This window comes from Xenopus tropicalis, chromosome 5 (genome assembly GCF_000004195.4).
Source record: "Xenopus tropicalis strain Nigerian chromosome 5, UCB_Xtro_10.0, whole genome shotgun sequence".
Taxonomy (NCBI): Eukaryota; Metazoa; Chordata; class Amphibia; order Anura; family Pipidae; genus Xenopus; species Xenopus tropicalis.
In genome coordinates this window covers 57,314,629-57,331,593 of record NC_030681.2, presented here as the reverse complement: position 1 = coordinate 57,331,593, position 16,965 = coordinate 57,314,629, and the positions used below count along the sequence as shown (strand labels likewise).

The window sequence follows — 16,965 nt, the reverse complement described above, 5'->3', positions numbered from 1 at the left end:
CAAGTGATAGCCTTGCGCAATTACTTCCAACACCCATTTGTCTAACGTGATATTTGCCCAGACAGCCTGAAACTGGCGCAACCTTGCCCCTACTGGTGGCTGCAGGGTTCCGACACCATCAGAAGGACTTGGGCTTATCTTGTTTGGAGTCCTTCTTGCCCTGGTTCTGCAACTGACTCCTCTAAAAGGGTTGTCTACCATATGCCCTACCTGGCCTGAAAGCCTTTGCTTGCCAAAATTTATGCCAAAAATGTATGCCATACGCTAAGTGTGGCATTAGCCTAATTGTTTTGCCAACCTGACTGTCCCTTCTCCACATGTCAGTTATAGCTTCTTATGCTATTGGACTACTGTTGCACAAATATGGGGGATCATATAGGTAGTATATGTAAAAGCATTGTGCAAATACTTCTAAGGCATATAAATAGCATACAAAGACAATGTTATGATAAAAAAAAACTATTTCAATGAGTAAATCCAAAATTGTAAGGCAACTTATCCTTTCACAAAATGGAAAATAGAAGTGCTCTCAGCTGTAAAACATACAGTAAATTAACAGCTAAAGAGATACTTAACTTTCCAAGAGCTTCTGGAAAAATACCCAATAGTACACTCACATAACCTAGCCTTCATGCAACTACAGAGTTACACTACAAGAATAAGCATGTATTTATCTGATACAAACTGGGAAAACCCATTAGACAGACTCTTAGAAAGGGGAAGCTTAAACAAAAAAGCAATATCCCAATACTTCAGATCAATCTCCAAACCATACGATTACACAAAGGAAAAGGGCAGTCCAAGACAATGGACACAATGGTTACCTGATTTGGATGTGAAAGATGTCCTGGAAGCACAGTGCCAATGTATAAAAACACCTCGCATCCCTGCTTATAGAGAAATGTTCCTAAAGATTTTTCATTGCTCTTATTATTCTCCTTTAAAGGAGAAGGAAAGGAAAAGTCACTTGGGGGTGCCAAAATGTTAGGCACCCCCAAGTGACTTTAATCGCTTACCTTGTACCCCGGGCTGGTGCCCCTGTTCGGAGAAAACAGCACCAGTCCGGGGTACCTGTAGCGGAGCGCTTCCTCCTTCCTTTTCCTAAAATGCCAGCAGTCGGCACATGCGCAGTAGAGTGAAAAGCCGACTTTTCTGTTAAAGTTCGGCTTTTCACTCTACTGCGCATGTGCGTGCACGAGAAAGGGGAAGAAGAAAGCACTGCAGCTGCCCCGGGCTGGTGCTGTTCTCTCCGAACAGGGGCACCAGCCCGGGGTAAAAGGTAGGCGATTTAAGTCACTTGGGGGTGCCCCCAAGTGACTTTGCCTTTCTTTCTCCTTTAAAACTATACAAGTTGCAATTATGGCAACATAGCAGATGCCCCAAATGCAATCAAACCGAAGCAGATATATTTCAGGCCCTTTGGAAGTACCAAGTAATTAAAAAATTCTGGCGAGAAGTCAGAGACTTCTCTTCTTGCAAAAAAGAATTACAAGTTAAAATGTTCTTTGAAACATGGGAAAGCTACATAGCAACACTACCTACTGAAAAACAGCAGATGTTGGCACAGTGCTTCCAGGAAACCTCTTGGTATAATCAAGAGCGCCAGTCAATAAAGAATAATAAACAAATAATGAATGTAATAATAAATGCCATATAAATGATACTGTTGAACCTTTTACATATTCTAAATATGAACAATGTCTTTGAAAAGAAAAAATTGAGAAAAAACAAAATTGGATTTGAATAAGAAAACTTTATTGAAAACTGCATGCAATACAGTGTACATACTGTAATGCCTGATGTGAAATGTACTTTTCATTCTATTTTCCCCTCCCTTTTCTTTTCTGTACCTATTTCCATTTACTAATAAAAAATGTTTTAATAAAAAAAAAAAACTATTACATTTTTGGTGTCAATATCTATTAAAAAGACAGAGTTAAAAAAAGTATATGTAAAATGTCTTTTGCTCACCAGAACATTAAAAGTGGAGAGTTAGTCTGAATACCTGCGTTAAGACCACTTTTACACCAAAAAATGCTTTCCCCACTTTGGTAAATTCGACCTAAAGTATTATACTTTAAACTTAAATAAGGATAAGAAACAACTCTGAAGTAAATTAAACATGGAAACAGGACGCATCAAGTCTACTCCGATACTGCAGAGGGTGGTAATGAGAAAGGGATGGCGTTTATGGGTTAAAAGTGCGGCACATAGAAACACAACCGTAACTGAACAACGCACCCCTCCCCCCACAACTTCCTGCCCGGCGCTTATGTTTACTAGAAGCCTGTGCTTCCTTCTACGCGCCTCTTGGCGCCAGGTGTAACGTATTGCTTTTTGGTAGATGAAGTCCATCCGGCTCTTAAAGAACTCAGGAGGCTACAGCAACGAAGTACGGCTCATTGTACTAAGCGAGCAGTCAGTTGTCGGATTTACTTGAATAAAGGTAAATGGGTCTTGTAAACTTCACGCTTGCAGCTCTCAAGGTATATATTTGTGGATCAAATACGTTTTCGCATCAACAGGATTTACACCAGTTGAGGTTATTTAGATATTTCTTCGTTTGTTGGATTGCGTGTGAGGTAAAGTTTTGCAGGCGTGACGGGATTTAGCTAGCATCTATTTTCCTAGAAAGTTGTCAGGGCAGTTTGAGAGATGGGCATATAGTAAAATTACTTTTCTATTTACATTAAATATAGTTTATTATCGTTGTGGTGCTTAGTTGCAATGTTTAAAATGTCTTATACGTTGCTTTTGGGCTTTTTGGGTCTGAAACATTGCTTAGTGGACTAAGGGGCATATGTATTATAGTGTGTAAGACAACATCACTGGTGATGTTGACCTTAGCAACCAATCAGCAGTTAGAATTTAACTGTCACCTACAACTAAAGCAAGGATGTGATTGGTTGCTATAGGCAACATCACAGGTGATGTTGGCTTACACACTATATAAAATATGCCAGAAAGACATGTTTAAATGCATTTAACTTGTAACAGGTTTAGAGATGTATTCAATATTGCCATAGCAGTTTTTCTACTAAAAAAAATTAAATAAATAATGGAATGGCTGTTGACAGTCATTAGAAATGCAACATGGCACATTTTCTTCTGCTGCAGTATTCGCTTTAAAGGGTCAGTATAACCCCTTTTTCAACATAACTGCAATGAATAGGGCTTGGGCTGATCAACATTTTTTTGCCTATTGTATTAAAGGAACAGTAACACCAAAAAATGAAAGTGTATAAAAGTAACTAAAATATAATGTGCTGCTGCCCTGCACTGGTAAAAGTTGTGTGTTTACTTCAGAAAGTCTACTATAATTTATATAAATAAGCTGCTGTGTAGCCATGGGGGCAGCCATTCAAAGGAGAAAAGGCACAGGCACATAGCAGATAACAGATAAAACACTATTGTATTCTACAGAACTTATCTGTTATCTGCTATATAACCTGTGCCTTTTCTCCTTTTTTCCAGCTTGAATGGCTGCCCCCGTGGCTACACAGCAGCTTATTATATAAATTATAGTAGTGTTACTGTAGCAAACACACCAGTTTTACCAGTGCAGGGCAACAGTGCATTATATTTTTATTACTTTAAAGCTCTTTCATTTTTTGGTGTTACTGTTCCTTTAAAGAGGAATTCCGGCTTCTGAACCAAAATTTGTTAGAGACCCACACAACACAGAAACTCCTAATATACCAATCACTGTAATCTCTCCATTCAGAAAGTTTGTATAAATAGCATTTTTATATGCTGAAATCTAGCTGCAAAACTGTTCTTCTCTTTGTGCATTATTTTAAATTATGGCAGGGGAGGAGGGACTTAAAATATTTATGTTACAAATTGTAACAACTTCTCCACAGTTTACAGACAGCATGTAGCAACTACACAACCCACAATACATTGCACTATGATGTTCCTTTTTTTTTCTTATTGACATCATGTGTGCAGGAAATTGTGTAATTTGAAAGATTTAGGCTGAGGACAGTCACTTAGTGTTTCATTTTTTGGAGTCTCAAAGTAGTCGTCCAGATTAGCAGGAGAATAGAGGGCTAGGCTTACTGTTCCATACCATATTATTATATTACAAATCATGATAAGGCAGCATAATTTTTAATTATATATTGCAGAGTTTCTTGAAATTGTTTACTTTTCAAAAACTCAAGAAGTTTTTGGGTGGAGTTCTATTTATTGAGCTAAGAAGGACAAACTGGGAAATTGAAAATTATTCCATGTATGATCACTGGGAGGTAGATAATTAGATGACAAGTGCACAGATAATTTCTGCGCGTAATAACGCACACTTTGGTCACAGATGAATTAAAGGACAATGAAAGGTTAATATAAATTAAAAGTAAGTCTAAAGGCATTCCTTTTAAGTACTTACTGCATATCTAAATTCCCAGATTCCTGCTTGCTTCTCTGAGATGTGGTGCTGGCAGCCTATAGCAGTGTGAAGACTCCAGTGACATCACTGAAATCTCTCTCCCCTTCCTGTAGGCTGCCAGCGGCAGCCTTCCTATTCTCTGAGCATGTGTGTAACTTGATCCTGTCTCCTGTTCTGAACTACACATGTCCACCAGCCAATCAGAAGCAGATCTGGCAGAAGGGAGGGGGGGAGGGAATGAAACACATGTGCAGTATGAAGCAAGGAGGGAAAGGAAGGGAGAATACCTTTTTAGAGATGGCTTCCTGTTCTAGAAAATGTGAAGTAAGTGTGATTGAGTAAATATTTGATTAGGTGAGCCAAAAGTGTGGCGTTTTTACTAAACAATAGGAGGACTATTGGGCAGTATGCTTTTTACATTTTGACTTGCATTCTCCTTTAAGAAGAGGAAGATGGTGAAGTGAAGACTTGTACCTCCATATGTAATAAAAGGAGCTAACTTAACCCAGATGCAGTAACCCATAGCAACTAATAGTATTTACCGATTACCTGTTTAAAAGCAAACTATCTGCTGATTGCTGTAGGTTACTGCTCCTGGGCAAACTTAGTACCTTTTATTTACTAAACCCCATTAGTGTTTATGATTTGGGAATGGTTGCAGAAAACATTAAGGACAAATTACCCCAGAGTTGACACACCAAATGATATGTTAAAACAGCTTTGTAGTTTACTAAAAAGGAAGAGAAAAAGACAGATTTTAGCAGTTACCCTCCCTCTTAACTGTAGGGTCAGCAATCTCGGTTAAAGGAGAAGGAAAGGCTAAGTCACTTACCTTTTGCCCTGGGCTGGTGCCCCTGTTGGGAGAAAACCGCACCAGCCCGGGGTACCTGTAGCGAGCGCTTCCGTGTTTGCTCTGCCGGCAAAATCCCTTCTTTGTAAAGTTCGGCTTTTCACTCTACTGTGCATGTGCAAGAGCGAAGACGGAAGAGGAAGCGCTCTCTAACAGGGGCACCAGCTGGGGTACAAGATAAGCGATTAAAGTCACTTGGGGGTGCCTAACATTTTGGCACCCCCAAGTGACTTAGCTTTCGTTCTCCTTTAAACACTTCTGTAGTTTTCTGCTTTGCATGCCAATAGGGTTTGTTAAAGGGGAATAAAGACCCAATTTTTTACATGAACTCATTCAGTTTGGCTTTTATAAAAAGTTCATAATGGTATCTTATCTTCCAGAGTTTGTTCCACACTCACTGCTGAAGGCACAGGACTTAAAGCATCTTTTTTTCATGAGCCCTACTGAATGAGCTAATGGCATATTTTGTCTTCTTTTAAAGGAACCAGCTCTACAGAAGAAAAGCTTCATAGATGCCTGAGCCATTATTACTGTGCCCTAGAAAATCCAGAGGACCTTTCAGAATATAAAAAAAACCTTACTTTTTAATGCAGGTATCAGATCAACTTAGTGACTTTAAGATGGCTCCCATATAAACTCTGACCCTTCAAAATGTTATTTTAATAAAGGGCTTTATGAAATACAACAGTTTGATGTATTTAATTTATTCAAATGCACTAGGGGCATATATCAGTTATCTTTTATTTTTGGCTATCCATAAGTTCATTCTCCACTGGTGGACCGCCTAACAGTTTTTGTTTTTCATACTGTAATCTCACCTTCTTGATTTGCTCTCTCTCTCCTCAGTGTTCTCCCCAGGAAGTTTTTTTTTTTTTTTTTTTTTTTTTTTGCTGGGTGGGATGAAAAAGTAGCCGGGAGTGGGGGGAGGGATATATAATGCACAGTAGCGCAGAATTTTAAAAGCATTGAGTAAGTAAAATTATTGTGACACAGTATTGAACTATCATGAATGGGAATCTGCTTAACTTGGCTCAGTTCTGACACGCAACTTTTGCACTGAGCAGAGGAGTAGGAGTGGTCCAACCTTGACTGATATCTTAAGTTCAACCCCCACTTGCCCATCTTTCCTATCTGATAGAAAACCTGGAAAAGACTTTGAAGAAGGTTTAAAAATGCAACCCAATTCACCCTATTACTTTATTTCTTGATTATTTATCAGAAAACCATGAAAGAAGCCACATATCTCTTGCTTTTTTGAACAGCAGCAATCAAAGGTCCAGCAATTTGAAACATACATGCCAAGTCATATGGGAGTTGTAGTTAAACAATAACTTTAGGGCATCCACTTGCACATTCCCATAAAACTACAATGCCTTTTGTATAACTTATAAATAAATGTTGTAGGAACAGTAACTTGCGCAACTGTTTGTGCAATAAAATTGTTGTCACTCTTTATTCTGTTATCGATTAGCTTGCATACATATATACAGCCATTTCTTAAGAATACACAGACTGGCTATTTATGTGAATGCAAGCTAATCGATAGCAGAATATACAGCTATTTCTTGAGTACATAGACTGGCCATAGCAAAGTAAATGCTAAAAACTGACCAGGTGGGCCTGATTAGACTCAACTTATTAGCTGACTAATCTATAAGCCTGAAAGCTTGGCTTGTTGGTCTACGGGAGAGCTCTGACTGAGAGACATAGAGAGGTGTCTGTGAATCCAACATATAGAAGTCTATGTGCCTGTACACACAGTTGCTTGTGCAGAAGTTTGTAATATTGCTGCTGCTGGAGTATTACTGTAACTGGCATATACACTATTTTGCTACACCTGTATCTGGCTATTGAAGTAAGATTTGTACATGTGTAAATTGCAGGAGGGTGTCTGGCAGCTGATCTAAGCCTGAAGTGCTGTGTATATGTGGGTATAAACAATAAGTTGCTTTACTGTTATATGTACAAATGCAGCTTCATCAGCACCCAGCCCCGCTCCATTCCTTTACTTTTCCTTTGCACTTTTTTGCTGTTGAGGGGTGTGGCCCCATGACCTGCCACAGCAAATCAGCTTTCACTCTGCTCTGTCACTCACACATTTCTTTGTCACTGACGCAGGCCAGGGAGCCAGAGATTCTGGAGGATGGGAGGCTGCTTCAATAATTAGCTATAACTTTGTAACGGTGCAAAATATAGTGTCAAAATGTTTTTCTAGACTTAATATTTTAAATTTTTTTAAAACATTTTTCATGATTATTCCCCTTTAAACACTAAGGGGCACATTTACTAAGCTATTTTGAGAAAATTTTTTTTCGTTTTGTGTAGATATTTTCGAGATTTATGAATGGATATTCACCAGTTCACTATTTTTCTGATATTTTTTCAATAAAAATTTGTGATTTCGCCAAAAAAGTCTATTTTTATAAAATAAACTCCCATAATTCATTATTAATTAACGTTTAGTTAACTTTTTTGGCAAAAAAAAAAGGAATCTGTTGAGTACCATTGAGTCCTATGGAGGCTTAGAAAAGTAGAGGTATAGAATAGTCAGTGATGGCCTTTCCTTGATACATTTTCAAAGGGAAGTTAATCCCCTCATTGTTTTCTATTTTACCCAGTTGCAAGTGAAACACATTGTTTTCCAAGAATGAGCACCAATGCTCCTAAAATGGCTACTGGAGCAATTCCTGTTTGGGAAAAAGAAAGAGGATTAATGGAAATGAACATCCGTTTAAAAACAAAATTTTTGAGACAATATATAGAATTTTTTGAGATTTAGTGATACTGGAAAATTTTGTGATTTTTGTAAACTCAAAATTTTCGTACGACTGACAACAGCTTTATCGCAAAATTTTACAATGATCAAGTTTAATTTGAATTTATATCATGTTGAGGTTATGCAACTTTGAAGGCCAGAAAAAAAAACAAACAAATTTTATTAAATCAGCCCTTTCCCCCTGCTTTTTGTACTGACTGAACAGTAGTTTTAGGCTGATGCCACACGTGGCGTAGGGCTGAATTCAGCCCTACGCCTGCTACTTGTGCCTGCACCCGAATGAATGGAATACGCTCGGGTGCAGGCACATGTAGCTGATATACGCATGAAAACGGGAGACTTTGCATTCTCTCGCATTTTCATGCGTATATCGGCTACATGTGCCTGCACCCGAGCGTATTTCATTCATTCGGGTGCAGGCACAAGTAGCAGGCGTAGGGCTGAATTTTCTGCAAGCGTTTTTCCGCTTGCCGAAAAAATCAGCCCTACGCCGCGTGTGGCATGAGCCTTAAAGTTTTAAGCTGCTGGGCTTTTTCCTGTTGTTTTTCAGTGCTGTTTATCTTCACTGATGTTTGCAGCCAGCCGAAGGCTTTGTTAGGTAAGAATAACAGGAGACAGCGCAGCAGGTTAAAGGAGAAAGAAAGGTAAAAACTAAGTAAGCTTTATCAGAAAGGTCTATGTAAATACAGCCATAAGCACTCACAGAAATGCTGCACTGACTTCTCTGGGAAAAGATTTCTTGTGCCTGTAATTCATGTGCCAGAGACACAGCTTTCTGCTGTCTCCTCTCTTCTGCTCCCCCCTCCCTCATGAATGCTAAGAACTCACCCACCCCCCCTTAGGAATGTGGATCTGAGGCAATCAGCAGGAAGCTGACTCATAGGGGCAGATTCACGAAATCACGAATCCTGAATGGGATAAATTCGGATTGGATACGAAAATTTCTGAAGATCGCAAATATCACGAAAATGCTTCCAAAAAAATCATATTAGTCACAATAATATCATATTGGCGATCCGAAAGTCGCAAAATTTTCGTACCTAACAATTGTAAACAGCGGGAAAACCTTTCCTATTTTTTCACGCAAGTGTACGGAAAAGTCGCGCAAACGACTAAAAATTCAGAGACAATACGCTCGGAGCATTCGTGTCTTAGTAAATCTGCCCCATAGTCTTACTAACTGAGCATGTCCACTTGGTCTGGGTGTCTGTGCAGGAACTTTCTTTACACAGCTCAGTGTTTTTTCTTCCTGTTTGACTTCTGATCATCTGAACAGGTGAAATATGGGGAGACTTAAGGGCACTATTGAGACAACTGAAGGTATGCCTGCAGCTTGAGATTAACTCCTTATTAGCCTTTCATTCTCCTTTAAGTAGTAAAATGATATGTTGGACGGAATCTTCACTCTGCTGCATCTGATCAGAATGACGCCATGCCCCCCTAAATTTTAATTTTTTTAAAATTTTTAATTTTTTATTCTGCTGTTTTTGTGTTTGGAATTTACAGTTAAGTTCTGTGTTAAGCTTGGTCAGACATGCACAATTTACAACACTAAATTGATATATTTGATATATTTTAGCTTAACTGCATATCATTTTTATTTTTTCTTGCAGGAGAAGCTTCCAGAAGAATTAAGTAATTAAAAAAGGAAAGGAAGAAGAAGGTTTACACTTAAAAATGACTGATAACTCTTTAGAAGTGTATCCATATAAATCAAATAATGAACAGTTTATAACTGGACTTCCATCGGGAGAGCTACAGCAGAGTCAAGCAGGTTAGTTTATTATTGGAAAGTGTTTTTTAATGCTATTCATTAAAGGTGCTTCCATTACACGTGCGCCTAGTAACACTGTGGAACCCAAGAGCTGCTCCTATGCTGAATATGGTGGTAATTTCAGAGTTTCCACAGCAGGTTTCATCAAAATGGTGGGGATACCAGTTTGTTAGCCACTCCTCCCCTTAATAAATATAATTGATTTTGAATGGGCGTCTGTAAAACAGCCTGTGGTACTGGGTTATACAGAATGGTGAATCAATGGGAGATGTAAGAAAATAGTGACAGAGGCTCCCAATTTGAGTACCTTAAAGTAAACCTATCATCGCTATATTGTTTCCCCCTGCCAGAGGTGCAGGTTAATAAAAGCTAGCACTCCAGTTGGGGGAAACAATAGTTGTTCTTGAAAAAAATAGCCCCTGCCATCCTGCAACTGGTGGGTGACCATGTTTGGTGCTCATGCGCATAATGAGCGAATCTCTCCTGCTTACTTGTTATGCGCATGCATCCATAGGAGTGGTGGATGCAACTTACCCTCCTACCTGGTTTTCTGTTTTTTTTCTTCAAAAATCCATTAAGCTTCATACTTAATATCCTATGGGTTTCTTCTTTTCTTATGTTAGTAAAAATCCTATCAATAATAAAAAACTCTTTTATGACCTCTCAAAGTGGCATCAATTTATTCTGTAAACCCAATTCTGGACCAGGAGTTTTGCCAACAGTAATTTAGGATGGAAAAAGACACACATCCAACAAGTTAAAACTGTTGATTCAAATAAAAGCGGTTAAAACAAAACCGAACAAAACAAACAAAAAAACCTGAAGCCTTTTCAGTTTGCCTCAGAAGGGTGAAAATTCCTTCCTGACCACAAGATGGTAATTGGACCAAGCCCTCGATGAATTTTGTGCTAACATCTAATCTTTTGGTTACTCACTTGCTTAAAAAATAGCCAACCTTTTTTTGAAACTGTCTAACAGTACACCTGCTTCAGAGAGAAAATTACACAGTTGTACAGCTCTCACGGTAAACCTTTTTATTTTTAAATATTATGATGGAACCACCTTTCTTTTAATCTTTTATCCCACTGTCTGCTGGAAAATATACTGGTGAATAAAGCATCAGATCATACGCTTTATCAGCTTAGTTGTCCTTCTTTTGACTCTGAGTGATATCCCATTTGAGCACTGGAGACCAAAACTGCTTTGTCTGCTCCAGACGAGGCATTTACCTCATTTTAATACAGCTCGAAACTTAGTTACCCTTGTAACTGGTGACTGGCATTGCATGCAACAGCCAAATTTATTATCTTTATCAATATCAAAAATACCTCTAGCCATTTGCCTCATAGCCCTTTGCTTAACATAGTCTCATTAAGGTCATAAGTAGCTTGCTTAGTTTTATATCCCAGGTGAATTACCTGCTTAAAATTAGTAAAACTGATCTCATCTGCTGCTTAACCTTCCAGAGTGCCAACTTGCCCAGAGCCTGTTGCAAGGATGCCACACCCTGGATGGTCTGCATAGTTTTTTGTCATCCCACTCTACTAAAAACCCTACCTGCAGGGAATTGTGTAATTGAATACCACCCTATGTACACAGTCCTTCAGCCTGTTTGCTATCCATTAAGAAACATCATTACCAAGACTAAAAGACTTTAGTTTAGAAAGTTGTTTATGCATCACTGTATCAAAAACTTTAGAAAATTGTAGTTGTTTAGATGTTCTGCAACCCCAAATGACAAGATTCCTACATAGAGTTGAAATAAGACCAGAGTCCATCAAGTTCAACCCTTCCAAGTAAACCCAAGTATACATGATCTGTCCTTCATAAAGCCATGCTGATTACGACTTATGCGTTTTTCTAAAATATAATCTTTAATGTGATGTTTTAACAAACTTTTAAATGGCTTTCTGTCATACTAGAGATGATACACTTACAAGTTTATAATTGCTAGGCTGATATTGTAATCCTTTTTAAATATTGCAACTACGCTAGCTTTCCTCCAATCCATAGATACCATACCAAACAAAAGGAATTCTGAAAAAATAAAAAAGCTGCTTTGCTAAAATAAAGCACTCAAGTGTATATTTAATCGTGCCTTGTTCACGTGCCTTGTTTAACCAAATGTTTCCATTTTTAGTGGAGCCACATCCCAATCTGCATCTTTTTGTTATTTTTGCCTGCCAAATGATGAGTTTGTCATTTTTTTCTTTGCCTTCATTTTCTATCTTCACCTTGTGAGAAACACAGATACACACAAGGCTTAGACAGATCACAGTACATGATTAGGATCTGGAAACCCATATCCAAAAAGCTCCAGTTTAGGGAAGGCTGTCTCCTATAGACTCAGGCTTTTTTAATTGTTTTACTTTTTCTCTGTAATAATAAAACAGTACCTTGGACTTGATCCCAACTAAGATATAATTAATCATTATTGGAGACAAAACAATCCTATTGGGTTTAATTGACATTTTAATTATTTTTTTTAGTAGATTTAAGGTATGGAGATCCAAATTCCGAAATGATCCCTTATCTGGAAAACCCCAGGTCCAACATTCTGGATAACTGGTCCTATGCCTGTTCTGCAGTTGACATAATAATTTATTAAATGCTTTCTCTGATTTAACTGTACTGATATAAACGTTGAAAAGTTTATAAATCAATATATTTTATACCTGCTGTCATTGCATGTATAAATATAGCTATACAGGAAATATCTTCTTTGGAAAGGTCACTAAGTTATGACCTATTAACCCTATTTTGTCATTCTTGTTTTCATAATAGGGGCCAATGGTCTGTTAAACTTGTCTAATAGATGAGTGGCAGTCAGACTTAAAAAACCTAAACAACAGCCAGCTACTGCCATAACAGTAATTCTGCTGCCTAGAAATAAAGAAAATTTAGTCTGCACAGACTTACTCCTTCTTGTTGTGCCTTCAGGAAAAAACTGAATATGCGTCCTGGCCAATTCAGTGCAGTGCTCCAACTCTGCATAACCATAACACCAAAAAAAGTGCCCCTTTTACTAAGAAAACAATCCTTTATTCTTACATTAAAAACATGAGTGGCTACTGTGGCTGTTTACATCGCAGTAGGCACTCCTGTTTTTAACAGAAGCATAAAGGATGTTTTTTTTTTTTAGTAGGACTGTGTTTTTTTTTATCTTTTTCTTGCGGTTATGCCTAGAATAAAAGACTAAAGGGAAAAACTAAGGAAGAAAAGTGAGGAAAGAAAGATTACATCAAGACAGCATGTGTAATCAGTAGTTGTTATAATTATACCATTAGTAGCATATATAAAGGTGGAAGTATAATCAGGCTTATGTGAAAAAATTTGTTAGGTTTATTTTGAAATGTTGATTCATCCCAGAATGAGATAAGTAAAAGAGAAAGATCTAGGTCTGAATTTAGAGGTCAGTGAGGAGGTAGATATTATCTGCATGCAAGTAATATTTAAAACCAAACCAAAGCCTGCCTATTAAGCCATACTGTCTTCATATATTTCTCTTATTTGATATCATCCAATTCTGCAGGGGAGGAAATCTATGCACAACATTATTCTCAGCAATAGCTTTTATTGCTGTTCAAATATCTTCTGGTTTCACTTTTTTCCTGACAGATAAATCAATTTAAAATATTTTGCCTGTAGAAAAAAGTAAAACTTATGTTTTGGTAACAAATATTTTCTTCTTTACAGTAAGCCAACTAAAAACTTTGTTGAAAATACATGAACAGGAATATGAAGACTCTCCACCTATGCAAAGAAGAACGTCCACATCCGTATGCTAATTTATTTTTTCTGTATGTATATTGTGGTGTAGGGGTATAATGCAGCTTGGAGGAGTTGTCAAATGATTGCCAGAAATTCTGTAAATCTGATGCCTTTTAAGATTTTAACCCACAATACCCTACAATAAATTCTTTGGATGCTTAGTAACAGTAGATTTTTTTTTTTTCATGTGTCAAAATATTTGCAACGTCAATAGGAATGCATTGAATAGGGAGCAATTCAACCTCAACATATTCTAGCAAGTAAATAAGCATATGTTGCACATCTTCTTTATGTAAGTCATGTCATAAAGATCAATCATGTTTCTTTGCTCAAACAACTCCTAGCTCAACCTTCCTAATGCCGCAACCCCTTAATACAGTTCCTCGTGTTGTGGTGACCCCCAACCATAAAATTATTCCTAAGACCATCAGAAATATGTGTTTCCCAATGGTCTTTGGCGACCCCTGTGAAAGGTCCGTTCAACCCCCAAAGGGGTCCTGACCCACAGGTTGAGTACCGCTGTCCTAGCTAAAAGGTGAATTAACTACTTATAGAACTGTTTTAGGTAAGGAGTCACATTTTTTCCTCACTTCAAAGGGGCGAAGGGACCAGAGACTTGGTCAGTATTGTATTATGAATGTTAATATCATATTTTATTCTTGTTTAAAAGAAATTAAGACCCTACTTAAAAGTATTTTTTCTCCATACCAGGGCAACAGGTTTTATTTACTTGCACTGATGACGGAACAAACTGAACTTGCTTTTTGGATATGCCCCTATCCTTTCTTTTTTAGGTTTGTCCTTCTCACCCTTCAGTCATGTTGAGCCCTAATTAACTACAAGCCATCTTTCTTTGTTAATATAATGCTGGTGGCTAGCAAGATCACCAGCAGGACCCCAATGCCAAATAATAAAAAGAGCAGTTTGATCACCAGAAGGAGGGTTTACCCCTTTTATCATGGCTAAAATGCAAGCAAAGAAAAGTTTCAGGGGAGCATTTCAACTTCCTGTCTTCCGTTATGTTATGTTATGTGAGCCCAGTATTTAGGCACAGGCAGTGTTGTTCCAACACAATTCTGTATGTGTCCAAAACCATAGTCTATACATAGATTTTTTTTGTGCTGTAGTGATTTTTGCAAATTGTGTATCGTGCTTTCTCACAAAAGCAGATGATAAAAAAACAAGGTGCTATAGTGCTTTCCTCTAAAAGTAAGATGAAACTAGAAAGGGAAGTTTGAGAACAAACTTCATGTTGGTTTGAATGAAATCCTATTGGCTGCTGTTGGCTCCACCCAGTTGGACCACAGATATATAGTAAAAACCACTGTGCAAAGTTTGGGGACCCTGGTTTTAATAGTGTCTGAATGGCAGCAATTTAAATTTCCCCACTGAAAGTCAATGAGTGACATCTGATTGGCTGTTTGTGGCTCCGCCCACTTTTTTGAACCTGGAGCTGCAGTTACCCAGTGACTAACTCTGCAAAGTTCAGGGACCCTAGGACTAATAGTTAAAGAACTGCAGCAATTTAAAACTAAACCAATAAAAGTCAATAGGTAAATTGTGGTTGCTGAGTGTGCCCCCTTCTCCAACCTTGAGTTGAAGTCACCCAGTGACAAACTGTGCAAAGTTTGGGCACCCTGGCATAAATAGTGTGAGAAACAGCATTTTAAATGTAAACCAATACAATTCAATGGATGAAATCTGATTTTCTGAAGTTTGGGGACACTGGCATTTAATGTGTGAGAATGGCAGCAGTTAAAATTTCCCCTCTGAAATCAATTAAAGAAATGTGATTGGCTGTTGGTGGCTCTGCCCACTTTTTCTAAACTTGAAAAAGTAGTCACCAGTGACTGACTGTGCAAAGTTTGGGGACCCTGACGTAAATAGTATAAGAATTACAACATTTTAAATTTAAAACAAAACAATTTGGTTGATGAAATCTGATTGGCTGTTGGTGGCTTCACCCACTTTTTTAAACCTTATAATGCAGTCCCCTAGTGACCAACTGTGAAGAGTTTGGGTACCCTGGTACTGTGAGAATGGCAGCAGGTTGAATTTTCCCATTGAAAGTCAACAGGTAAAATCTGATTGGCTGTTGGTGGCTCCTCCCACTTTTTCTAACCTTGAACTGCAATTACCTGGTGACTAACTCTGGAAAGTTTGGGGACCTTAGTATTAATATTTAAAGAATGGCAGCAGTTTAAATTTAAACCAGTGAAAGTCTATAGTTGAAATCTGATTGGCTATTGTTGACTCCACCCACTTTTCTAAGCTTTGGTCATAGTCACCCCGTGACAAACTGTGCAAAGTTTGGGAACCCTGGCATTAAACCAATAAAATTCAATAGGTGTTAGGGTTCCTGACCGCAAACTGTAAATTTAGTAATCCGTGGGAGACCTCCTGCCAGGACAAAGACGTATACGGGAACAAGAAGGACACAACCACAATGGAAGTTCAAACTTGTTCAGTTTATTCTTACGTTTTTATACCCCTTGTGTACGTGCAGATACAAAGGAATCATTATAAAAAAAGATTGAGTAGAACCTCATTAGCTTAAAAAAAAAATGGCCTACTTCGTTAGCTTCAGAGATGGCCTTCAAGGATGGCTAATGTGGGACAGGAATTTTAAGGAGGACACAAGGAGTAGAAGAGGCGTCAGTGGATAGATAAGATTTATTTGTTTTTTCAAGGCATATATTTCGCAAGGTGCAAGCTGTGCAAGAGTACTATTTGGGAAAACAACTATTATGGGATGTTCAAGCCTTGCTGGTTGCTGTTACAAAATTGAGATACATTTCTAAAATGGAGTATGATATACTAAGCATCAAAGTTATCAAAATACATGCCTATACGAATATATGATTATATCGATATGAAAATACAGGATATTATATCAAACCTCACAAACTCTGATTGGCTGTTGGTGGCTCTGCCTACTTTTTCAAACCTAAAACTGCAGTCCCCTAGTGACCAACTGTGAAGAGTTTGGGGACCCTGGTGTTAATACTGTGAGAATGGCAGTGGGTTGAATTTCCTCATTGAAAGTCAATAGGTCAAATTTGATTGGCTGTTGGTGACTCCGCCCAATTTTTCTAACCTTGAACCGCAGTTACCTGGTGACTAATTCTGCAAAGTTTTGGGACATTGATCTTATTACTGTGAGAATGGCAGCAGGTTGAATTTCCTCCACTGAAAGTCAAAAGGTAAAATCTGATTGGCTGTTTGTAGCTCTGCCCACTTTTGGGCATCCAGCAAATATCATATTTTCATTCAGGATGACCCATGACTATGTCATTCAAGTTTGGTGAGTGTAGCCTCAAAGCTGTAAAAGTGGCAGCAGTTTAAATGTCCCAATTAAAGTCAATTGGTGAAATTTGATTGGCTGTTGTTTACTCCTCCCTCCTTAG

At 38.0% G+C, this 16,965-nt stretch overlaps 1 protein-coding gene across 3 annotated transcripts in view; it reads left to right on the top strand.

Moving 5' to 3' along the window:
• The first annotated feature begins 2,223 nt into the window (after positions 1–2,223).
• Positions 2,224–16,965, top strand: part of sdccag8 (serologically defined colon cancer antigen 8) — a 142,068-nt gene continuing 127,326 nt past the window's right edge. For 2 of the 3 annotated variants that reach the window (XM_012963720.3, XM_012963723.3), the window contains exons 1-4: positions 2,224–2,446; positions 5,719–5,830; positions 9,627–9,787; positions 13,484–13,566. In XM_012963720.3, the coding sequence (XP_012819174.2) occupies positions 9,691–9,787; positions 13,484–13,566 (180 nt within the window). In that variant the 5' untranslated portion in view covers positions 2,224–2,446; positions 5,719–5,830; positions 9,627–9,690. The remainder of the gene's footprint in view (positions 2,447–5,718; positions 5,831–9,626; positions 9,788–13,483; positions 13,567–16,965) is intronic. The other variant, XM_012963721.3, reaches the window with a different exon arrangement.